General features: G+C 38.4%; 1 protein-coding gene across 1 annotated transcript in view; it reads left to right on the plus strand.

Moving 5' to 3' along the window:
* Window positions 1-1,644: 1,644 nt before the first annotated feature.
* The window catches only part of LOC115215696 (transcription elongation factor B polypeptide 3), a 35,774-nt gene continuing 10,855 nt past the window's right edge, over window positions 1,645-26,563 (plus strand). Inside the window, exons 1-8 of the mRNA XM_029784978.2 lie at window positions 1,645-1,789; window positions 8,226-8,282; window positions 10,850-11,587; window positions 13,753-13,864; window positions 16,201-16,287; window positions 17,730-17,783; window positions 22,500-22,597; window positions 26,091-26,192. Coding sequence (XP_029640838.1) covers window positions 1,715-1,789; window positions 8,226-8,282; window positions 10,850-11,587; window positions 13,753-13,864; window positions 16,201-16,287; window positions 17,730-17,783; window positions 22,500-22,597; window positions 26,091-26,192 — 1,323 coding nt within the window. The 5' untranslated portion in view covers window positions 1,645-1,714. The remainder of the gene's footprint in view (window positions 1,790-8,225; window positions 8,283-10,849; window positions 11,588-13,752; window positions 13,865-16,200; window positions 16,288-17,729; window positions 17,784-22,499; window positions 22,598-26,090; window positions 26,193-26,563) is intronic.

Genomic DNA, 26,563 nt, shown 5'->3' on the forward strand with positions numbered 1-26,563 from the left:
ATGATGTTTGTATCCTCATAATCACTACCCTATTCACCATTCTCCCAAGCACACCCTGTAAAATTCAAGAAAGGATAAGCTTGATTTCACCAACCCATTAATCTATCCAAATTACAATATGGATTCAGACCACTACATTCAATCTCATCACTCTATCCACAAACCTAATGCAGAATACATGATGGCTTCTACAATAATAATAAAAAAAAAAACCCTCCCGCATTCTAATTTCCATTAACCCCCTATATGAGGAGTAGTGTTGGCTAATTTCAAGAAGTGTGGGATTTTTGAAGGATGCAGTGTCCTGCATCACTGTAGTTAGTTTATTCCATGCTTCAACAATTTGGAGCATGAAAAAATATTTTGTGAAAGCCATGGGTATTGCACAGATAGGTGAGTTTATAAGCATGTCTGCAGCTGGTAGAGATGTTGGATTGAAAAGAAGTGGCCATTTTAATGGAGAATTCAGAGTTCTTCTAGAAAGCCACACATTAGGGCCCCTAGGGCTGCAGGTTTCTCACTCCTGATTTACACCTACAAATATGACAAGCTAATGAAGGGGTCTTAGTATGGTTGTTTGAACATTTAGAAATAGCAGTCAGATCTTCCTCAAACTATTATCATCATTTACATTTACTTTTCCATGCTGGTAGGTTTTATGAGTGGATGCACCTCGAAGGGTGCTGCTATGTATACACAGACATCCTAGACCACATTCAGAAAAGGGCCACAGACACGCTCCTACCCCTACCTACTGGCGAGGTTACTGTAGCTGTCACTTGTGTCAACTGCAGAGAAAATGAGCAGGAGAAATTGATTTGCTATCATCATCATCATCACCACCACTGCCAACAGTCATCACAACCAGTTATTAATGTCGCCCATCACCCCTACCGTTGTCATTACCATCACTATCACCATCACCAACATGATCAATATCCCCCACCAAAATCTCTTATTTTTGTATGGTACTATAATGTCCTTTGCTCCTCAGAGCTAGCTGGGGGTCATGCTATCTCACTCATATTCTAACCCTATTTGCCTCTTGTCCTCTCCTCTACTCAGGGCCTACATCCAGTTTTACCTTTTTAAAACCTTGACCCTCTGGGATTCCCTCCCTGTTCATTATTTTCCCCACAGATATTGGCTTGCAATGGTTCAAGTGGAATATTAACAACATCAATATTGCAGGTTATGCAGGGCCTGTGAAGGCCTTGGGTACTACCCCTTTCTCTGAAACTAGTAAAAAAAAAAAAAAAAAGTAACTTTATTCCTCAACTTAAATTGTAATTTAGCCAGGTTACTGTAGCTGTCACTTGTGTCAACTGCAGAGAAAACGAGCAGGAGAAATTGATTTGCTATCATCATCATCATCATCATCACCACCACTGCCAACAGTCATCACAACCAGTTATTAATGTCGCCCATCACCCCTACCGTTGTCATTACCATCACTATCACCATCACCAACATGATCAATATCCCCCACCAAAATCACTTCCGTCACCCTTAATTATCACCACCACCACCACCATTATCCCCCTCTTCCTTCTCCTCCCCCTCCACATCCTCGTCATCATCATCATCATCATTACATTCACTATCACCGGAAGAAAGAGGGGGAAAGAGCTCTCTAAATAGCAAAATCCAAAGTTTTGTAGTGAATGTTGGCAGAGTTACGTCCCTTGTCAATCTGTTATCATCAATAACAGAAATGGCAGATATTAATGCTCAACAGAAATTGATGAAATGTCGAGCTTATTTAGAAGGCAATCCAACCGACGTTAAGGTTAATATCAATATTAATATTTAAAAACAAAATTCATTACGTTACAGTTTATTGTTTTTATAGATTTTTATTTGGATTTAAAAAAATACGTCGTAAGCAAAATTATAGATATTTCTTTTATTATTTTTACAATTTATAGAATAAGACCTATTCTTCTTTTATCGTGTATATATTCATTTTTCCATTCGATCTTCTAATGATTTTTCTATCACGTTAGACTTTTCGTTGATTATTGGACTAATTAATATTGTCCAGGTGTGTATCCAACTGGATTACATGTTTAACTTGTATTCAACAAACACCGATGACTATTATACACACCAAATGCAATATCTATGTCGTTATATATATTTCTATTTTAATCGCCTCACCCTCTCTTTATAAATATAAGTGTCTTTATATCTATATACCTATAATATATATATATATATATATATACATATATATATATATGATTGTAATGTTATCTACCTGTCTATCACACGCATATATATATATTATATATATATATATATATATATAATATATATATATATATATATATATATATATATATAAATAAATGTGTGTGTTTCTGCAATTTAATTCTTAGTAATTCTAAGTTCGTGTTGTAATACAATACTGAAAATGATAATTGAAGTTCTCTTCAGAGACGAGACTTGTTTCTGTTACGATTCCTGCTTCAAACGTTTAACATCTCTTTACGTCACCAGAAAATTTCCCTTATATAATAAATGAAACTACCCACTCTCTCCTCTTGTCACAGCGTCGTCCTGATCTGGTTACTAGAAAAACTTTTGCACTATAAATCTAACCGGATATGAGCTAACAATGGTTCGAATCCAGTTAGGTCTGTTTTGATTTTGATGTCAAAATCTTATTCTATCGTTCTCTTTTACCGAACGATATCCCAGGGCCCCAATAATTACCGGTATAAATCTGAACTTGTAATCTGGATAGAGTAACAGTAGATTTTTCAATAATTCAGCATAGGTATTTTCTTTTTCGCTGATCTTTTAGTTTTATGTTAACATCCGCTGGGCAGCTGATTTCCACAACTGTACACAGTTTCTCTTCTCTATCTCAAATCACCATCTCAGTTCTATTATCTTTACATTTTACTGAGGTTTTCACTGGGATTTTCCACCAACACTCCTTTTTATTATGAGTGGCTATGGCTTCTACCATACTGTGGGTTCTTATTTCTTTGGCCTTGGGGTTATCCTTCTGATGGATCTCATTATACAGTGTCCTAGCTACAACATCATATTTCATCTGTAGATACTACAGTGGTATGTATGCATGCATGCATCAATCAATCATCGTTGTCGCTTTTATGTCTAGTTTTTCATGCTGTATGGGTCAGACAATTTGTTGAGGCAATTTTTTATGGCCAGATGTCCTTTTTGTCTTCCCCTACTTGTTTCCAAGCAAGGTAATTTTTCCTCATTGCTGAACATGTTTTTACAGAAGATTGTAAGCAAAAGACACTGTTTTACAATGTAGCGTCAAGACAAAGAGACACCTCCTCACACAGATATGTGTACATATAAAATACAATGGGCTTCTTTCATTTTCCCTCTACTAAATCTACTCACAAAGCTTTGATTGGCCTAGAGTTATAGAAGACCCTAAGCCAATCAAAGCCTTGTGAGTGGTCCAAGGTATGGCCCAAGGACCCAGACCATGGGACTAAATCCATGAATGAAAAGGCTCTGCATATCTCAATGAAGAATCAATGTAACGAGGCCTTTGATGTGATGCAGCTGCTGGATGCTATCAAGAGGAAAGTTTAGAGTCAACTTGAACTAAGGTGATGAAGACTACAGTTCACTGGTCCAGAAAAGTAAAAGCTGCGTGTGGACGATGAGAACTGCAAGCCAGCTGGAGCCTGATGGAAGAATCTCAGAAGAGATGAAGAAAATGCTAGAGAAAGGGGGAAACTGTGAAGAGGAGCATGAAAGATCCACCTGAGTGTTTAGTTCTCTGCAAAGCAATCAAACAACATCTAGAAAATGACTTTGAGAATTATAGATTGAAGAAGATGATACAGGATGCAGAGGAAAGGAAAAGTTTAGAAAGATGCAAGAGAGAGCTGGTGCTCTCTAGGTCAGATGTGATGGCAATTAACAAGGATAGGCTTACAGTGAGAGACAAAGAGGAATAGAAATATGTGACCTATGACACCAGCCTTTTGAAATCATTAGTGAAGCTTGATCCTCCACCCTTACAAATGTTAGAAGTGCCACCTATTTTGACCAGTAAAATAGAAAATGTTTTCAATTTGATGAAAGCAGTTAAAGCTCCAGGAAGAGATGGCATAACAACAGAGATGTTAAAGTGCTGACATGAAAATCCTCATTCTACACTTCAGTTACTATCTGAAGGAAGGTAAAATACCTTTTGCTGTGGAAAGAGTTGAGTACCATCTTGCATTGTAAGAAGGGTAATAAAGAAGATTTAAGAAATTATCACTCCATATGCATCTTCTCTCATCTCTATAAGTTGTTTATGAAGATCATAGTCCCTAGACTATTGAAGCATCTTGACAATCAGCAGCTGAGGTAGAAAACAAGTTTATGCATAAACTACAATACAATAGATCACATATTCAATCTAACACAGCTTATAGAAGGAGTGAAAGAGTAGAAGGCTGTCTCTGTATTGCCTTCGTCACGATAAACACTATGCTGACATCTCAGGAAATGCAAGGTATTGAGCTGCAATTCATCAAACTGCTCAGGGATGCATACTCTGGAGGTACCACTGATGTATCTTTGCTGTTGCCACAAGTATGAGTTCCAATTGGGAAGGGTATTAAACAAGATAATACCATATCTCCAAAACTCTTCGCTGCATGTCTAGAAATGGTCATCACAGACATTGACTGGACAGGTGGCATAAACATCAATGTTGAGCTCCTAATACACCTCTGATTTGCACATGACATTGTACTCATCAGTGAAACGACAGGTCAGTTGTAGACCATGCTGACTGTGCTAGATACTCATAGCTCAGCAGTAGGCCTTAAAAGGAACTATATGAAAACAAAATACATGTGATCTGAAAACATAGCACAAGGTTAAGTAGAGGTGGTAAGCAAAGAAATTGCAAAAGTAAAGGAGTATGTCTACTTTAGGTATACAATTGATATACATGGGTGCCAAAATCTGAAGGAGAGTAAGAGTAGGATGGAAGGCATTGACCTAAAACTGCACAAGACTCTGTGCCAAACTCTTCAACAGCACTATCCTACCTCTGCTCTTATATACAAGTAAGATGTGAGCTACTCTGAAGAGGGAAAAACATTGATTGGCTACAATACAAAGGGCAATGGAAATAACATTGCAAAAACACACCTGGAATAAGATAATTCGAGAATGGTGTAGAGTGAAATACTGATAGCACAAGTTCTAGTGTGCTGGATATGTTGCAAGATTCACAGACAACAGGTGGGCTCATGCAATTGCCAAGTGGTATCCATGAGAAGGCTTCCATGATGATTAAGTCAAACAATTTGGGCCAAGATGGGAAAAAAATGGTGCGGTGAAGAAAGAATTGGAAACATATTATCATCAAAGACATGTAATAACATCTGATAGTCTGGTAAGACAGTGATCAGTGCAACATGGTCTATGACTACAGAAGATTTGTGAAGGCTTGAAAGAAATGAAGCTAGCATGCTCCACTGGATGGGTAATGTCAGTGTGCTCACACGACAGATTGTAAATGATGAGGAAAACTGGGTATAAGGGGCATCAGATGTAGGGTTCAAGAGAGAAGACTGTGCTGGTTTGGTCATATTGATGGGGATAGCTGCTTAAAAAAGGGGTGAGAAAGGATCTTCTGATGTTGGGCCTCACTGAGGAAATGATAAAGGACTGGGAGTTGTGGTGATTTGCTGTACTTGAGGAGATGCTTCAAGCTAAGTAAATATTGGGGCCATCCATACATACAGGTATGCACCTTTGTAGGTGCTGATGCCATGTAATATGCACTTGTACCAGTGCTATGTAAAATGTACTTGTCCTGGTGCCATGTAAAATGCACTTGTGCCACTGCTGCATAAATGCACTCTTACTAGTGTTGTTTAAATGCACCGATGCCAGTGGCATGTAAAAAGCACTCAGCACATTCTGTAAAGTGGTGGGCGTTAGGAAAGGTATCCAGCTATAGAAACCATGCCAAGACAGACTACTGGAGTCTGTACAGCTCCCTGGATGGCCAACTCCTGTTGAACTATTCAGCCCATGCAAGCACGGAAAATGGATGTTAAATGATGATGATGACATATATATATATATTAATATTAAGGCAATGAGCTGGCAGAAATGTTAGCACACTGGGTGAAATGCTTAGCAGTATTTCATCAGTCTTTATGTTCTGAGTTCAAATTCCACCGACGTCGACTTTGCCTTTTATCCTTTCAGGTTCAACAAATTAAGTACCAGTTATGTAGTGGTGTCAATCTAATCGCCTGCCCCACCTCCTCAAAAATTTTGGGCCTTGTGCCTAGAGTAGAAAAGGATATATATATGTATATGCACAAATGGGTGCAGAGATACCCACACAAATACATACAGACTTACACAGCTACACTCACATGCAGACACAAACTCTATCTTATACTTGAGGTACATGCATCACACATGCATATGCCCTTACATAGATATGGATATACAGTCAATAAGCAAATATGGGTACAGTCATCCATACACCCAACTGATATGATCAATAAAACAGCTTGCTCGTGAAATTAATGTGCAAGTGACTGAGCAATCCACAGACACGTGTACCCCAAATGTAGTTCTCAGGGAGATTCAGTGTAACACGGAGTGTAGCAAGGCTGGCCCTTTGAAATACAGGTACAATTTATTTTTGCCAGCTGAGTGGACTGGAGCAACATGAAATAAAGTGTCTTGCTCAAGGACACAACGCGTCGCCGGGAATTGAACTCATGACCTTACAATCTTGAGTTGAATGCCCTAACCACTAAGCCACGTGCCTTCACACACACACAAGCACATGGTGTGGGTTATGGTCTAGTTACCCATGTTGTTAATCAGGTGGTTCATGAAGGAATCATACCCAATGACTGGTATAGCAGCACTGTAGTCAACTGCTATAAAGGTAAAGGTGATGCCTTAGAAATATTTACAGAGGTATCAAATTGTTGGATCAGGGAATGAAAGTTATGGAGAGCATCATAGCCCAACTAATGAGGGAGAGAGATGAGATGCAGTTTGATTTTGTGCCAGGGAGAAGCACCACTGATGCCATATTTCTTGTAAGGCAGCTGCAGGAGAAAGACATAGTCAAAGATAAAAATCTGTACTTGGCCTTTGTTGACTTAGAGAAAGCCTTTGATAGGGTCTTCTGATCCCTTATCTGGTGGTCAGTGTGGAAACTATGGATAGATGAGTTGTTGGTGAGAGCTGTACAAGTTATGTATAGTAAGGTGAGGGTTGGCAATGTGTACAGTAGACCCAAGAAGATGTGATGAAGCATGATCTTCGAACTTTGAGCCTCACAGAAGCAATGACTGGTGACCGAGACCTTCGGCTATATGCTGTGCTTAAGAAGATCTTTCAAGCCACGTAAAATCGTAGTCATAGCTGGTGCTGGTATCATGTAACTGGCACTCGTGCCAGTGGAATGTAAAGAGCACCTTTGGGTCTTATGGAAGCAAAGTGGCTGGGTTCTTTTCAAGCATTGAGCCTCATAGAGGGAATGACTGAGACTTTTGGCATTATGTTGTGTTTGAGGAGAAGACCCATCAAGCCGAGCAAAATCGTAGTTGTAGCAGATACTGGTGTCACACAAATGGCACCTGTACCAGTGGCACGTAAAAGCACCCATTATACTCTCGGAGTGGTTGGCGTTAGGAGGGACATCCAGCTGTTGAAAACCATGCCAAATCAGACTGGAGTCTGATGCAGCCTTCCAGCTTACCAGCCCTGGTCAAACAGTCAAACCCATGCTAGCATGGACAATGGAAGCTAAATAATAATAATAATAATGATGATGATGGTGATATATATGTGTGTATATATATGCAATACCTATACATAAAGGATATATGTATAGGTATTGCTTCAAGATGTGTCATCCAACCCATGTCAACAGAGAAAAGCAGATGTAAAATGATGAGGATGTTATATACATGTATGTAGATGTATCTTATAAAGATGATTATGCATCAGTGTGTATATACATAACTGAAATAACTTCTCCTTTTATTCACCTCCCTAAACTTACACCATTTCTAAAGGTAAGCACTTTGTTGAAGTAATGGACTGATTATTTTGCTAGTTCATCTACCAATGTGCCTATTTTTCTTTTCTGTATTAAATTGATGTTTATCATAAGTTTATCTTTAAAAAGTGTGTGTTTTGTAGAGCATGAATTAAAAAAAATTATTGATTTCTCATTGCAGTTGCTTTACATTTTTAACAAATTATTACGGTTCCCAGTGACTATTGATATTTTACAGGTAAGAACATTGATAATTATATTTATTCATTGTGTTATTATTTCTAAGGTGGTAAGCTGGCAGAATCATTAGCGTGACTGGCAAAATATTTAGTGGTTTAAACCTTATTACAAGAACTCATTGCTTTATTCTACTTGCTCATAGCACATATTCTGCTTGATTTTATGCTCCAGCCTTATTTCACAGTTGAATGGTTAAAAATAGGAAGGGTATCGCAAAGTTGAAAAAACAATTGAGCCAATAAGAAAACTGTCTCATTTTCTTTGATGGCGTAGGTTGAATAGGTTGTTACAGTCCAAGCCAGTCCTTATTTGGCGAGCTGGGTCTAAGGTTCTTCATTCAAATCTAATCCAGAACCTAGTGCATATCCTGGAAAGTTCTGAACACCTGATGATAATCAAACAGCAAACATAGCACAGATATATAACAATATAGCAATATATAACAATATAGCACAGATATATAACAATAATAAATAGTAAATACACACTTTAAAGATGAGATTAATTGTCTTGTAAATTGTAATGTTAGTAATAACAAACATCTGAGACATTTAGATGAAATGTCTATTGATCCACTTCATTTAACAAAACAAAACACAAGTCCTATATCTACTGTGATTAGTATTAGCAAAGGGCTTCTATTTTTATTGGTTCCAGTGAAAATGAAATAATTTCACTTATTTTTGCAGGCTGGTGAAGTTGATGATGTTGCTGTCCAGTTTCAGCATCTGCATTTTGATGCCTGTGATTATGTATTCAGCACTGTTGATAATTAATTGGAAAAAATAGTTTATCAGAATGGTGAACTAAAGAACCGTATATTTTCTGTCTTTTTGTTTGTTTTTAACAACTTTACACGGTTATCCCTTTTTGATACCAACTTACTTGAAACAACCTTTAGTTGTATGATACAAATTGTCTGTTTTAAATTGACCTAAATTGAAACTTTCCATTAAAATTTTGTGTCAATTTATATTCCAGACACAATTTTAATAATGAAAAAGTTGTTGTAATAAAGTCTTCATTATTTTCAAAATAAAAATGGAAACAAAATTATTGTATTTCGAAATTGTTGATGTAGCAGGATTTTTTCTGAAAGAATTACTTGTAATGAAAGAAGTTTATCTCTCATCTACAGTTTCTTAAAAACTAGATTATTTATCTCAGAAAATAGATTTCTTTTGTAAAATTTAGAATTGCAAAGAGAATAAAATAAGAAGAAAGATAATCTAAATTTACTTTGGATTTACCTTCTGTCTGTATAAATTATATTTTGTTGTGCTGGCTTCAGTGACACAAACTTTTTGCCACAGTCAACTTCTACGAAACCTAAAATTGGTTTTATGGTTAATATAGATTGGAGTGTGCGAGTTTATATCCTGAGTTCAAATCCTGCCAATGTTGACTTTGCTTGTCATCCTGCTTGTGTCAATGAATTAATTATTAGTTATATAATTCAATATCTATCTGTCTGTCGTCATTGTCGTTTTACGTCCACTTTCCATGCTGGAATGGGTTGAACAGTTTGACTGAGGACTGGTGAGCCAGAGGCTGCACCAGGCTCAATCTGATCTGGCAAAGTTTCTACAGCTGGATGCCCTTCTTAACACCAACCACTCGGAGAGTGTAGTGGGTGCTTTTACATGCCACTGGCATGAGGGCCAGTCAGGCGGGTACTATCAGTATATATTAAATATATATCTAACTATTCTCAAATATCAAAATAACAATGAATTGGCAGGGTTATTGCAATGACAGATAGAACAGCTCATGGTATTTGTTCCAACTCTGTGAGCTCTGAGTTCAGATCTTGCCCAGGTCAACTTTGCCTTTTATTCTTTTAAGGTCAATAAATACCATGCCAGTCCATATGGGTGATTTTTGGAATTATTAGAGCATTGGATGAGATGACTTGTGGTATTTGTTCTGTTCATTGTGTTTTGAGTTCAAATTCTACATAAGGTGCTGATGTGCAGAGCCAATTACTCAACTACAAATGTGCTCTAGTGAACCTGCAATTGGCCAATATTGGTTTATAGACAGGTTGGCTTATAGTTAGAACCTCCATTGGTTAAAGTTGACCATTTATCTGTACATGTATGTATAGGCTTGGGCAAGATTTTTTGAAGAAGACTGCCAGTTTCCCATGTAAGCATGTCTTCCCTCTCCATGCCATGTTTATCTAAGAGTAAGGCTGCTGACTTAGGCTGATACAACTTGGCACTGGTCTCGTCACAGATGTTGCTGTCAGAATGTAAAGAGCCAGAGCAGATACCAATCTTCTAACCCTTGAATTGTACTTTTTGCTATCAATCCTGAAACTAAGCAAGACAAAGGCGACCTTTGGCAGGATTTGAATTTAAAGTACAAAGAGAACAAGTGATGCAAGCTATACTGTCTGATGCTCCAATGGCTTCACTGCCTTGCTGAGCTTATAACCACCAAAGTTAAGTTGCTAATGGTATGCTGAAGCTATCAGTCAGCAGTAGAACAACACTAATTGAATGGAACGAATGTAGGTAATGTTCTTTCTTATATTATATTTTTTTTTTGTCATTTTGCCAGTCGACTGGAATTGGAAAAGCTGTCAACTCATTTAGAAAGCGTGAAGGTGAGATTGGGGAGAAAGCACGAGCTGTGGTAACTTTGTGGAAATCTTTAGTGTCAAAACAAGAAAACAATCTCACAGACAAACGGTCAGTAAGTAGTAGTTCATCTCCATATAATTCCACATCCACGGAACAATCTGGCAAGACTTCATCTGATGATGAGAAAACCACTCCTTGCCGAACAAAACGTCAGTCTTCTCCTCAATCTTCTCCTCAACCAAGATCTTCCACAAAAGAATGTGATAAAACTTCTGAAAATATCAAAGAGAGGAAAAAGCACCAGAGCAGCAAAAGCAATTCAGAGACTTCCAGATCACCAGAAAAGAAAAACAAAACTGTCAGTGATTCAAGCAAAGAACATCATCAGAGTTCAAAGAGTAAAAGTGAGTCTGAGAGCAAAGCAAAAGTAAAGAAATCACAGAATCTCAAAAGGAAGAAAAAATCTGCGGGAGATGGCTTGAGTTTTGAGGACTTTATGAACTATGATGATTCAGCAATGAAGAAAAAGTTTAAGAAAAAGAAACATGACAAAGATGATAGTAGTAAGTCTTCAAAAGAAAAGAAAGAATTGAACTCTCCTAAAGATAGTAGTAAAAGTCATTCATCCTCCTCCAGTTTACAATTAAGTAAAAAATCCAAAGAGCCTAAAAGTAGCACATCTCATGTTTTACATGTGCCTTCAGCTTCCAAAGAGGTAAGTCTTAAAATAATTTTGTTATAATTAAAAGCAGTGGATGACGAACAGAACTGATAAACACAGTTCTCTATTTAAGAGATGAGGAATTATGTACATTATTTACATTTGACGGATATTTGTCCTCATCTTGTTTATTGTTAACACAACGTTTTGGTTGATATACCCTCCAGTGTTCATACCAGGTGTCTTGGGGAAATTTTGAACCTGGGTTCTCATTCTAAAAAAAAAAAAGAAAAGCCTGTGGGCATATGGCATAGGGGTTAAGAGCATGGGCTACTAATCCCAAGATTCTGAGTTCGATTCCAAGCAGTAACTTGAATAATAATAATAATAATAACATCGCAAAATACCTTAGGAATGCAAATCCAGTTTTGAAATTTCCCCAAGACACCTGATGAAGGCTGGAAGGTATATCTGCCGAAACGTTGTGTTAACAACAAACAAGATGAGGACTAATATCCATCAAATGTAAATAATGTAAATAAGAACTGATAAAGTTCCAGGTGAATGGTCTTGAAGTATTTTGTTATTTCTCTTTGTTGAAATCCTACCGAGATTATTAACTTTGTCTTTTATCTTTCTGGGTTGATGAAATAAAGTACCATTCATGTACTGAGGTTCATTTAACCAACTATATTCTTTCACCTGGTATTTTTTTGTCAGAAACTATTATATTTATATGAAGTTTTTGTCTTTTTAAAACTATTGAATGTAGTTGTTGAGTAGCTGAGTGGAGAAGAGTAGTGGGTCTTGAGGTTGCAGGGCAAATATTCTGTATTGTTTACTCTTTTACTTGTTCCAGTCATTTGACTGTGGTCATGCTGGAGCGCTGTCTTTAGTTGAGCAAATCGACCCCAGGACTTATTCTTTGTAAGCCTAATACTTATTCTATTGGTCTCTTTTGCCGAACTGCTAAGTTAGGGGGACATAAACACACCAGCATCGGTTGTCAAGCGATGTTTGGGGGACAAACACAGACACACAAACATACACACACACACATATATACATATTCAGATATATATACGACGGGCTTCTTTCAGTTTCTGTCTACCAAATCCACTGACAAAGCTTTGGTCGGCCCGAGGCTATAGTAGAAGACACTTGCCCAAGGTGCCATACAGTGGGACTGAACCCAGAACCATGTGGTTGGTAAGCAAGCTTCTTACCACATAGCTACTCCTGCACCTAAGGGTACAGATTGGTAATTAGGGGTTGTGGAGTATATTAATGTGTCCTTCTTTTGTCTGAAAACAACCCTCACTGTGGGTAGACCTCATTATATCTCCAACACCATCTGTTTCTCTCTCTCTCTCTTGCTCTCACTGTCTTTACACCTTTTTTCTCTAACTCTCTTCCACCTACCTTCTCCTACCTCGTCCTTCTGGGATAGCTAAGTTTCTCCTCTATAGTAAAATAACTATCTCTAGCCCTCTATCATACTCTAACCTCTCACCTGGCATACAACCATTTCCCTTGGTTCCATTCCCTCTCTCAACTAAGCAATCCTTGTCTTGCAAGTTACTTGTGACCCCAATGGTACCACATAAAACAGCACCTGTGCCAGAGGCATTTGAAAAGCACTTGTACCAGTGTTACACTACCTATAGCACCCAGTACTCTCTGCACAGTTTGGCATCAGCAGTGACGTCTAGCCATAGAAACCATGCCAAATTGGAATCTGTACAACTTTCCAGCTGGCCAGCTCTTGTCAAACTGTCCAACCCATGCCAGCATGGAAAATGGACGTTAAATGATAATGGTGAAGGATCTTGAGTCTTTTTTCAGAATAAAAGGGCAAGAGAAAAAGATGTAGAGAATTTATTAATTTATATTATGGTAATGAAGTGTAGAGTGTGTCAATTTTTCCCTCAGCATCTTTTCCTTCTTTTTCTTTTGTTCTTCTAGCTAGAAGCATGTATCATAACAGAGAGAGAGAGAGAGAGAGAGAAATGCTGTGTGTGTCTGTGTTTGTGTGTATAAGGAAGAGAGAGGAAAAGAGAGTGAGAGAAATGGGAATAAAAAAAGAGTAAGGGATATGGGAGAAAGAGAGTGATGTGAAGTATTTATGTATTGTTATTTTAGGGAAAATGCAAAATACATAAATGTTATTTTAATTAACTAATCTCCTGCTTCTGTTCCTTTACCTTTCATTTTTCCAGCTTCTTCCTTCTGAATCTGAAATATTGAGTTCTTTACCAGAAACTCAGGCCCATTACCATCCATGGAGACTCAGTGATGGTAACAAAGTAGAACGGAAAGCTGTGACAAACAGTAAGTAATTTATCAATGAATTGATAAGGTTTTCAATGTAAATTCCTTTCTTATCAAGTCTTTTGTGTGATGATGAAAAGCTTGGTGGGAACAAGGCCACACTGTGAATGCTCCTGACCCTTCCAATGTAAATGAAACCTAGCACAGGTCTGGCTGCCCTGTTAAGAAGTTTGCTTTGCAACAACGTTGTTTAAGGTTTGATCTCATAGAGCACTTTGAGCTAATGATTACTACCACAGCTAAAGTTGACCAATGTCACGTGAGTGGATTTTTGTTGATGGAAACCTGATGTGTATATACATACTACATATACACATACCAAAACACACACACACACACACATGTGCATGCTGTTTGTGCTTGTTGATAAATTCACCAACTATAAAAACTCAGTACATTGGTGAGTTATGAACATTTTTATATGCAGTATCTTAAATGGTATCAGACAACAACTTGAGTTTCATATCTGAGGGCAGATATCTGGCTTGGTTTGGGTCAATCCATAGTCTCTCCACCTTTTCCAATTCTCAGATTGCCTTGCTTCATTACACAAAATAGCTGGTGGTAATGTGAATGACTGATAAGCAAGGCAGGTTGAAAGTGCTGAACAACATTTGGTAAATAAAGTGAAGAAAAATATTGCTGAAGCCTTCTTGGCTTGATACAAAGAGGCATTTAATTTTATTTGTCACTGGATATACCGTACTTAAGGAAAGCACCTTAATTGCTGCTATTGAAAGTCTCTCAAAGACTAGTTTAACTTTCCTTGAATTTGTGACTGGATGTAGAAAGGTTGTCTTCAGTATTTTAAATCTTTCAAAAGCAATATGTCACAGTAACAACTGATTTTTCTTTCAGTGATTTTTAATAGTCTGGGCAACAGTTCTTTGCAAATAGTAGTCCTTTAACCCTTTCGTTACTATATTTCTGACCAAAATACACCCCTTATGTGTTTCAATTAATTTCTAACGTAATCATAAATTTAGTCTGGTTTCATTAAACAACTATAACTTTTTTATTTATCAATATATTAACATGAATTTTGGAAGATAATTTAATGAAATGTTCTCAACCAATTCTATACTATAATTTTTGTCACAAAGTGACTCTAATTGCAGGTAGATACAGGTAAATTCAACAATATATAAAATTATTAAAATTTTGTTCAAACATCGCTATAGAAAATGGGTTATTAGCTAATATTCAATTGGGTATACAACAAAATTTTACGATAGAATTTGTTATTCTGGGTAACTTTCTGATACCCATAATAATATTTATGGCAAAATAGGCCTTAATTTCATTTAAGGTTGTGGGAAATAACAAACTATCCTTCTTTTTCGCTTTGTTTACGTTTAGCGTAACGGTTCGTTTCCGCCGTAATGATTTCAAATAGGCTCATTCGAAAAAGTAAAAAGAAATAGTTTAAGGCTTTACTCTTCTGGGAAAGTCTGTGGCTTGGTCCAGTTTCTTCAGAAAAATCACCAAAAGAAACAGTTTTTAAATTTTCACTCCATTCAGGTGCCAATTCATTTTCTTTATCGCTGTCGGAGCTCTCAGATTCACTGTTTTCACTTTCGGAAAATGAAACATCAGATTCATTATCAAATACCACATGCTTTTTTTTTCAGTCATAGAGTTAGATTTATGAAGGTCTTCAGTAGAAAATCCTTCGAATTCTGACTCGCTGCTTGATATAATGAAATTCGTATCCATTTTTTGTCAGAATTACAAATTTTGAAAACACAATAGGAACAAATTTCGGAAAAAAATCTCCCATAATTCACGGAATTAAAATTACTCTTCGATTTTTGTACAAAACTGTAGTTGAACTGTTTACGAAGTATAATACGTGTTTTCACGAATGTACTAAAGAGATTTACTCTGATATTCTCATTTAAATATGAATAGGTAAATTCGGGCGGTTTGAGGCGGCTTGGTCACATTAACCAAAATTTTTTTCAGGCGGTTTTGGGCGGTTTGGTAACGAATGGGTTAATGTTGCTTTCACTCTTGGTCTAAGTCACCAAGTGCACTTGAATGACCTGTAGTATTGTCAAACACTCATAAAATGTTAAAATCCAAATTTAGTGACTCGCAGCATCTGTTGGCCCTGGGAGAGAAACAATTCTTGAACCATTCTTTAAATACAGATTTTGTAACCAAAGCTGGGAACCATTGTTATGTCAGTTGTAAACATGTCAATCTTCAATTTTTATCCTCTGCTAGATTTCAATATTCACAAACATACATTTATACACACACACACACACATATATATATATTTGAGGTTTCTGTTAATTACTGAGATGTCCCTCTCATTTTTTTCTCTTTAGGTGGTGATGATCTCGATTCTGTGCTTATTGGAATTAAATCAAGAACACGAGAATGTGTGTATTCTGGGAAGAAAGCAACTTTAAAAGGTAACTGGTTTCATTTTATACACTCTACCCTCATTTCACTTATATATATCCTGATCTTGCTTCGTACATACTCTGCACTCATTTTACACACACCCTCTTTATTATTGTTTTCTTTGTGCACTGTTATGAAGTAAATAATTCAACCATGACTGAATATATTTTTATAACAAAAATATATTATTACGTAGCTTTCAAGTTTTATTCAGCTGTAAGTCCATATGTACTTCATCCAGTTCAGGCAACTTGTTTGAACCACTGTAACAGACGTCCCAAATGAGGCATGAATGTCTGACTTGGGTTTTAGTCACATTGATCCTATAGGATGCAGTTTCAAGTTGGGCTCAGGACATACGTTTGACACATACAAGTACATTAGAATCATCTTAAAAACTACTGTCCAAGGTGCCACGCAGTGGGATTGAATCCAGAACCATGTGGTTGGTAAGCAAGCTACTTTCCACACAGCCACTCCTGTAAAATCACTTTTACATTTCAAAGGGTCTTCTCTGAAATATATTTATCAGTTAGCATTGGATGATGTCTATTTATAGTTTGAGATTAAGCACAAGACCAACAATTTTGAGGAAAGGGGATTAGTCGACTAATATCCTTCTTGATTGGTACTTTGCTTTATTGACACCCAACCCTTGAAAATGAAAGACAATGCTAACTCTGGTGGGTGCTGAATTTAGAACGTAAAATACCACAGGGCATTTTGCTCAATGCTCTAACAATTTTGCAGCTTGCTGTTCACATCTTGTCACTATTCACAGTCTACTCTTTGCTTGGAGAGAGAATCCTTTTGTTGTCAGCAAAGGTAGCAGCGCTGTGAAGGCCTCTGGGACTGATGGGAATGAGGAAGAATCTTATCCACAGACCTGATCCAAATGTTTATAGCTTCTGTTAAAAGAATCCAATGTTTCTATATTTGCAGTTTTCTTTTTTTGTAAAAGTTAAAAAAATAAGGATGTTGAAATTCAGTTTATTCAGGACACCAACAGCCTGGGTAGTTGTAAAAAACAATAGAATAAGGCCTTAGTTAACCAGGAAAGAGTCTGAGGATAGACGGCCTTGCTACTGTTCTGTTCTGTGAGGATAGATATAAATAAAGGGTTCCAAATTGCAAAGCAGTGTGTTTGCATGAACCAGGATGTCATTGGGGGTGGGGGTATGGGAATGTGGCTGAAATGACACTGGTACATTTGACCTGAGTGACAATGAAAAGAAACCAGCATAAAAGCCTTCCTTTAAGAGTCATTGTTGACTGAAGAATAATTGAACTATTTATTAACATGTGCACAGAGAGGGAGACAAAAAAAATTGATGTGAAATTTTGGCTAGTGGTTTTGCTTCTCAGAGTGTGTGTGTGTGTGTGAGAGAGAGAGAAAGATGTAATGTTCTATTATTTAACACACTTACACTATATATTTTTTCTATTCCAGAATTACCAACGTTATTTACTGCCTGTATTCAAGTCCTGATTGAAAATATCGACAGTAAGAGAGATCTTTCGTTTTGTTAGAAATTGAAAATATTTTATACTTTACTTCCTTTGACCACTTCCATTTATTAAAAAAAAACACACACACACACACACACACACACACACACACACAATATTACTGAGTTAACCCCCCACTTTTGAATGGAAAAAGTCAAAGATGTTTGCAGATGTGGGTTTGAGTCCCCTCTCAGCAGCCTTCAACTTTTCCATCTAAGAAGTTTCATCATCATCATCGTTTAACGCCCGCTTTCCATGCTGGCACAGGTTGGACAGTTTGACTGAGGGCTGGCGAGCCAGAAGGCTGCACCAGGTTCCAATCTGATCTGGCAAAGTTTCTACAGCTGGATGCCCTGCCTAACATTAACCACTCCGAGAGTGTAGTGGGTGCTTTTTACGTGCCACCGGCATGAGGGCTAGTCAGGTGGTACTGGCAACAACCATGCTCAAATGGTGCTTTTTACTTGCTGCCAGCACAGGAGTTAGTCAGGCAGCACTGGCAACGACCATGCTCGGATGGTGTTTTTTACATGCAACCGGCACAGGAGCCAGGCTCAAGTGACACTGGCAATGATCACGCTCGAATGTTGCTTTTTACGTGTCACTGGCACGAGTGCCAATCAGGCAGTACTATCATTGGCCACGTCAACAATTTCACTTGCCTCAACAGGTCTTTGCAAGCACAGTTTATTGCCCAATGATTGAAATGTACTCTTAAATGGGCTGGTTATGCTGCACTGGCATAGGCCACAGTTGTGGTCTCACTTGCCTTGCTGGGTCTTCTCAAACACAGTATATCTCCAAAGGTCTTGGTCACTTGTCATTGCCTTGGTGAGGCCCATTGTTCGAAGGTCATGCTTCAACACCTCATCCCAGGTCTTCCTGGGTCTACTTCTTTCACAGGTTCTACTGCGAGGGTGTGACACTTTTTCACACAGCTATCCTCATCCATTCGCAACACGTCCATACCAGCGCAGTTGTCTCTCTTGCACACCACATCTGATGCTTCTTATGTCCAACTTTTCTCTCAGGGCGCTTACACTCTGTCGTGTATGCACATTGACATTACACATCCAGCGGAGTGTACTGGCTTCATTTCTTTCAAGCTTATGCGTGTCCTCAGCAGTCACAGTCCATGCTTCATTGCCGTGTAGCATGGCTGTTTGCACACATGCATCATACAATCTACCTTTCAATCTGAAAGAGAAGCCCTTTATTGCTAACTGAGGTAGGAGCCTTCTGAACTTTACCCAGGCTATTCTTATTCTAGCATCTACACTTTCAGAGCATTCACCCCCAGCTACTGACTTGGTCACCTAGGTAATGGAAGCTATCAACGACTTGTAGTTTTTTCCCCTGGAATGTGACAAAAGCTGTTTTCTGCACATTTTCAGTGTTTATTGCTCCTGAGCATTTGCCACACACAAAAACTATTTTCCCAGTTAGTCTTCCTTTGATATTGCTGCACCTCTTATGTGTCCATAGCTTACATCTTATGATGATAATGATCTTATGGAGTTTCTACGTACGCCTTTTCTACAGATTGAGCAGGGCCATCTACCTGAAGGCATTTGTGGTTTGTCTGCCTTCCTACTTATTAAGACTTTGGTTTTTGCTAAGTTGACTCTAAGGCCCTTCGATTCTAGACCTTACTTCTACACCTAAAACTTCTTCTAGTTCTTATAGTGACTTAGTTATTTATTAACTCAGTATTACACATGCTATAATTTACTGAAATAATATTGAGAGTCAAAACTATTGAAAAAGTTGCAAGACGCAGTGAAAATTTTAGAAAAATACAAAAGAAATAAGTGGAAATTTTTACCGGTGAGTGTGTTAAATTATAAGGTACCAAAAGAGAAAGACTCTCCCCAGACACAACAGAATATTGAAAATGACTTTCTAAAATTGTTTTTCCTCTTCCATTAGTGTTTTCTTAATCATTTTCTTTTTCTTTGTCCCTCTTTCTCTGGAGTAACAATAGAGAAAGATAGAGAATAAGAGATCACATGAAGAGAGAGAGATACATAGATAAAGGGAAGGCAGAGAGAGAGGGAGAGTGCTGCTACTGATGGCTGTGAATCATTCACATTAATAATTTGTTATAAAAATTCTTCTCTTTGACTTAATCCACAAATGAAACCCTGCTGGTTTAAATAATGCCAGATCATTATCATCATCATCATCGTTTAACGTCCGTTTTCCATGCTGGCATGGGTTGGACGGTTTGACTGAGGGCTGGCAAGCCAGAAGGCTGCACCAGATTCCAATCTGATCTGGCAAAGGTTCTACAGCTGGATGCCCTTCCTAATGCCAACCACTCCGAGAGTGTAGTGGGTGCTTTTACGTGCCAGTCAGGCGACACTGGCATCAACCACGCTCGAATAGTGCTTTTTACATGCCACCAGCATGGGTATCAATTAGACGCTACTGTTATCGGCCACAACAGTGACTTCACTTGCCTCAACAGGTCTTCGCAGGCACAGTTTGTTGCCCAATGGTTGAAGGGTGCTCTTAAATAGGCTGGTTATGCTGCACTGGCATATATACTTGATATACTTGATGATGCAGTGTAGTATCTCATATAAGAAACACTTGAGTTGGTTATAGATTGAAGGCCTTTAACAGTAGATTTAGTGTTTCATCAGAACTTTGGATTAAACGACAACTACAAAATAATAATAACAACAATGAAACTGTTAAGAGTACAAAATTAAAAGAATCTAAATATAGAATTATTAACAAACAGTCTGAATTAGAAACTATGTTTTGAAATATAGAACCCCCTTAAATACCCTAATATGTCAATAGCAACAATTACTGCTGTCTGTTTTGTTTTCTGAATGTCTTAAAAGCAGTGTCATGTTAATCCTTTCTACTATAGGCACAAAGTCTGAAATTCTGGAGCAGGGGACCAGTCGATTACATAGACCCCAGTGTTTCACTTGTACTTAATTTATACACCCCGAAAGGATGAAAGGCAAAGTTGACTCTGGTGGCATTTGAATTCAGAATGTAAAGACAGGTTGACCCCAGTGTTTCACTGGTACTTAATTTATAGTCCCCATAAAGGATGAAGGGCAAAGTTGACACTCGCAGGATTTGGATTCAGAATGTAAAGACAGGTGAAATACCGCTTAAGCATTTTACCCAATTCTGCCAGCTTGCTGCCTTAGCAGTGTCATGTTAATGGAAGTCCCCTTTTAACAATGAACTCTAAGTTGCTCAAAGTCAGTGATTCCTTACCATCTTCTTCCCCATGGACCCATTTGATTCCTTTTTTCTTCGGGTGGACCTTCATAACTATTTGATGTTTAAAAAGTCTTATTATATATTTTTAGAATTAAATATTATTAAGAATTATATAAAAGATTGTTGAAATATCTATATATATAAAACTGTAGTTGTGTGAGTGTCTGTCCCCTTCGATTTAGATTCCTAACTACTCCCACATTTTGCGGTGCAGTGTAACCAAAAGTGGGTATCTTATAGTCGTGATTCATATCGAGCCCGTCAGAGTATTAGCGCGCGTCTACGATGAGTCTACGATTTTAAAAATAATTTAACATCATTTTTTATTCCATTTTAATGCATAATTTTTCGTGTGTCGATGGCGGCGGAGTTGGCGTCCATGGTCACACCTGCACCTGTTTGCTTCTCCCCCTTCTTCCCTCCCTCGTGAAGCTGTGGGGAAGGGAGTGTAAGGAAATCAACGTTGTAAAGCGTTGTCAAAGAGACCAGCGTTCTTTTAGAACAACGACTTCATGGCTTGAAGACATCAAAACAGAAATGGCTAAAAAAGCCCGAATTGGCATCTATAAGGGAAGTAACTCTCTAAAAATGCTTATATAGTTATTTCCCTTACAAACCCGAGCAACGCCGGGCGATACTGCTAGTTGCACATAAATTTTAACAACAAAATCTTATATGAATCCCAAGGGTTTTATGGACCCTGGTTGAGAACCACTGCTCTAAACTACTTAACAAGGGAGATACATGAAAATACATTCTTTAAATCAGATAACAAAGAACCAGCAACAAAGACTCTACTTGTTATCCAAACCCTATGGACGTAAGAGCTAAACTTCCTTTATAATAATCTCTATTGGTGTGTGTGTCTCCACTAGACATGTGATAGTTGTAAATGAGTTTCACTGTTATGTGTTTCCAATCTTCTGTGAAAACATGTCCAGCCATGGAGAGATATTATTACCTTCGTTGGAAACAGATGAGGGCTGGTGACAGGAAGAGCATCCAACCATAGAATATCTGCTTTAACAAATTCCGTCTGGCACTTGCATGTATAGAAAAATTGGTGTTAAAACAGATGTGATAATGAGAGAGAAAGAGAGAGATAGAGAGAGGGAGACACATGCACACGCGCGCACACACACACACACAGACACAGACACACACACACATGCACACACACTTGTATGTGTGAGTGTGTCTGAATCCACGTCTGTTTATATTTACTGGTGTAAACTAGTGTGTCAAGTTACGTCCCTTTATGTCTTAAATATACACAATTTAACATTCTGATAGGCAGACATAAGTAAAGATGTTGATACAATTGACTAAGTTCCTTGAATTCAGTGCCCCAGCATGGTCATTATCCAATAATTGATAACTGGGAAAGTGTAAACCAGTTTGAGATTTTTTAAAGTTTTAATTTTATTTTTGATTTCTTACTTAATTTTTATAATTGCAGGTCTTGAATATGTTGGTGGTATACCATTTCTGATCCTTCAACCAGTTCTGGAGCGCTGTACTGTATCTCAGCTTTATACTTTAGAAGACTACAACCCGGTAAACACAGCTTCTTCTCTGCCCTCCTCAGTAATTCCTTAGGAATTTCATCAACATCCATCATTATTCTAATGTTATTGATGTTATTGTTTAGCCCCAAGTCAACCGTGATCTAGTGTAGCTCTGATCTAAGTCATTCCAGCTGTGACCATCTAGTTTTTTTTATTCAGATATAGCATACCTACGACCATATTATGTTTACAAATGTTTATTTCCATTTGTTATGGTGATAGGATAGGCTGAAAGAGACTTAGCTGCTATTACTGGAGTGCTTGCTTCAGTGTTGAGATATTTGGCTCTTTTAACTGAACATTAAATGGAAATGATGTTCGCATAAAATACAAGTGCGTTTATTCTTACATGCTTCAGTTACTGGTCTGTGGCCATGCTGGGGCACTTCTTTGAGGGGGTTTAGTTGAATAAGTCATCTCCTCTACTTATGCTTTCAGTCTGGAAATTATTCTATTGGTCTGTTTTGCGAAACTGCTATGTTACGAGGATGTAAACAAACCAACAGTCATTGTCAAGCAGTGGGAGGGCGGACACACAAATGCACACACTCACACACTGTCGTCGTCGTCATCATCATTTAATGTCTGCTTTCCATGCTGGCATGGACGGGACAGTTTGACAGGAGCCAGCCAGGTAGAAGCCTGCACCAGACTTCTGTGACTGTTTTGGCAGAATTTTTACAGCCGGGTGCCCATCCTAACATAACCCATCCACCCAGCATATTGGACTTAGTGTTTTTTACATGGCACAGGCACAGGCAAGGACAGTTTTGGCAAGCTTTTTACAGCTGGATGTCCTTCTAAATGCCAACCACTTTACAGTGTGGACTGGATGCTTTTAAAGTGGCACTTGCACTGACAGGGTCACCAAGTAACTTGCAAGACAAAGATCTTTTTGAGAGGGGAGGGGGCATTTGAAGTAAGAGAGAGACAGAAACAGTTGTCTTGCTGTAGAGGAGGTACAAGGTCACCTGGCCAGAGAGAGAGAGATCAAGAATGAAGACAAAAACAGGTATGCTGCCGCAAAGGAAATTCATGTTTGCCCAACCTGATGGAAGTGCAGGAGAAGGAGAGAGAGTGTGGGAGACAGCAGGATACAGATGGTGGCAAGTGCCAGGGCATACCCTTGAGGTTCAAACGTCATAATATAAGTGACAGGATATTGTGAAAGAAGTGTGATTAGAGAGTGCGGAGTGGGGGGCAGTGAGTGGTGAAACCCGGGTATATATAGAGTGGTGGGGCTACTGGATAGCAATGATACAGAGAAACAAGGCCATGCAGACAGGATTGGGGAATGAGCGATAGGCATAGTGCATGAAGGAGGAAAAGTGGAGAAGAATAGAGATGTAGATTGGTTTGTTGGGGTAGGATGTGTGAAAAGTTTTGTTATGTGTGCGTGGAATTCACAGGTCGGGGGCTAGCAGATATCAATGATGCAGTGAGACAAGGTGTGTGGGTGGAAAACACTGGTCAGGAGCTAGGGGATAGCAATGATACAGTGGCACAGGGCCAAGAGGACAGGATTGGGGAGTGGGAGGTAAGCATAGAGCATGATGTGGAAATGTGAAGAAAACAATAGATGTAGAGATGTAGTTTGATTTGTTGTGGTAGGGTATGTGAGAACTTTTCTTGTTATATGTGGGTGGGACACGCCGTGTTTCTAGAACTCAGTTTCACTGATGTGGTTGGGTCTTCTCAAGAATCTCATATTACCAGACATCTTGGTCCATTGTCATTTCCTCCATGAGGCCCAACATCTTGAGATTGGTCCTTAACACTTCATCCCACATTTTCCTGGGTGTCCTTCTTCCATGAGTACTATCCACTTTCAGCGATTAGTGCTACTTTATGCAGCTCTCCTCCTTCATATGCATCACATGTCCAAAGCAATGTAGTCTTCTCTCTTGCATGCTAAATTTGATTCCTCTTATGCCCAGCTTTTCTCTCAATACATTTGCACTTTGTTGTGCATGCACATTGATGTTGCACATCCAATGGAGCATACTACCTTCATTTCTCTCCACTCTACGCATGTCTTCTGCATTCAGAACCCTTGTCAAACTACTATGTTCACACACAAGCATCATACAGTCTATCTTTCACTTTGAGAGAGAGTCCTTTTGTTGCCAACAGAGGTAATAGCTTTCTGAACTTCCTCCACCGTATTCTTATTCTAGAAACAATACTGTCATAAACAATACTGAATTCTAGAAACATACTGAAGTCGGCAAGGTGGCAGAAACGTTAGCACGCCAGACGAAATACTTAGCGGTATTTTGTCTGCCACTACTTTCTGAGTTCAAATTCCACCGAGGTTGCCTTTCATCCTTTTGGGGTCGATTAAATAAGTACCAGTTATGCACTGGGGTCGATGTAATCAACTGAATCCGTTTGTCTGTCCTTGTTTGTCCCCTCTGTGTGTAGCCCCCTGTGGGCAGTAAAGAAATAAGAAACAATACTGTCAGAGCATCCGCCACTATTGCTAATTTGGTCACCTAGGTAACTGAAACTATATACAATCTCAAGAGAGCCTCTTGGACATTTGAGAGAATCTAAGTCCTGTGTGCTCTTAGTGTTTATTGTTCCTGCACATCTGTCACATACAAAGACGATATTATTTGTTAATCTACCTGTGATTTTGCTGCACCTCTTATGTATCCATAGTTTACACTGGGTGTAGTGAATGGAATTTCTTCCAACTCCTTTCCTACATAATGAGTAGGACCATTTACTTGACGGAAAGAGTTTTATCTTCTTTCTTACTAACAAAAGCTTTGGTCTTTGCTAGGTTAACTTTAAAGCCCTTTGATTCCAGGTTTTGTTTCCTTACCTGGAATTTCTTCTCCAATTCTGCTATAGATTCTGCAATAAGAGCAAGATCATCAGCATACAACAGTTCCCATGAATATATATATATATATATATATATATATATATATATATAATAATATATAATATAATATATATATAATATATATATTTTTTTACTACCCACAAGGGGTTAAACACAGAGGGGGCAAACAAGGACAGACAAACGGGTTAAGTCGATTACATCCACTCCAGTGCATAACTGGTACTTAATTTATCGACCCTGAAAGGATGAAAGGCAAAGTTGACCTTGGCGGAATTTGAACTCAGAACGTAACGGCAGACGAAATATGGCTACGCATTTCGCCCAGCGTGCTAACGTTTCTGCCAGCTCGCCGCCTTTATATATATAATATATAGATTAGAGATAAAACCACTATTATGCAACTCTATATATGCGTATGATAAGCTTCCACACAGTTTCCATCTACCATTTAAACATTCTTTTAAATTTGTCTTAAATTCTTATAATCTTTTCTTTATAGAACACTGAATAGTGATCAAATGCTTTCATAAAACTGCTGCTTCCACTAGTGTTGTCCTCGTTGTCATCATCATCATTTCTTTTTATTCATTAAGATATGTGTCTAATAATTCCATGTCTCTACTTTCAGCATTTCCTTGAAGACTCAGACAAACTATGGAAAATTCATTGTCAACGGGATTTTCGTGGTTATGAACCAGACGAGATGGAATCCTGGAGAGAAATGTATTTAGTAAGAATGATTTGTTCTTAGGTAGTATTAGCTCTCAGAGATTTGTCATAGAATGGTAATGGAATTCAGTAGCATTCATGCCCACTTCTCTCTCTCTTTCTGTCATTTTCTCTGTCTGTCTGTCTCTCTCTCTTGAGGGCATTCATCATCATCGTCGTTTAACGTCCGTTCTCCATGCTAGCATGGGTTGGACGGTTCGACCGGGGTTCTGGGAAGCCAGAAGGCTGCACCAGCTCCCAGTCTAATTTGGCAATGTTTCTACAGCTGGATGCCCTTCCTAACGCCAACCACTCCGTGAGTGTAGTGGGTGCTTTTTACGTGCCACCTGCACAGGTGCCAGGCGGGGCTGGCAACGGCCACGGTCAGATTGG

Source organism: Octopus sinensis, linkage group LG9, assembly GCF_006345805.1.
Source record: "Octopus sinensis linkage group LG9, ASM634580v1, whole genome shotgun sequence".
NCBI lineage: Eukaryota > Metazoa > Mollusca > Cephalopoda > Octopoda > Octopodidae > Octopus > Octopus sinensis.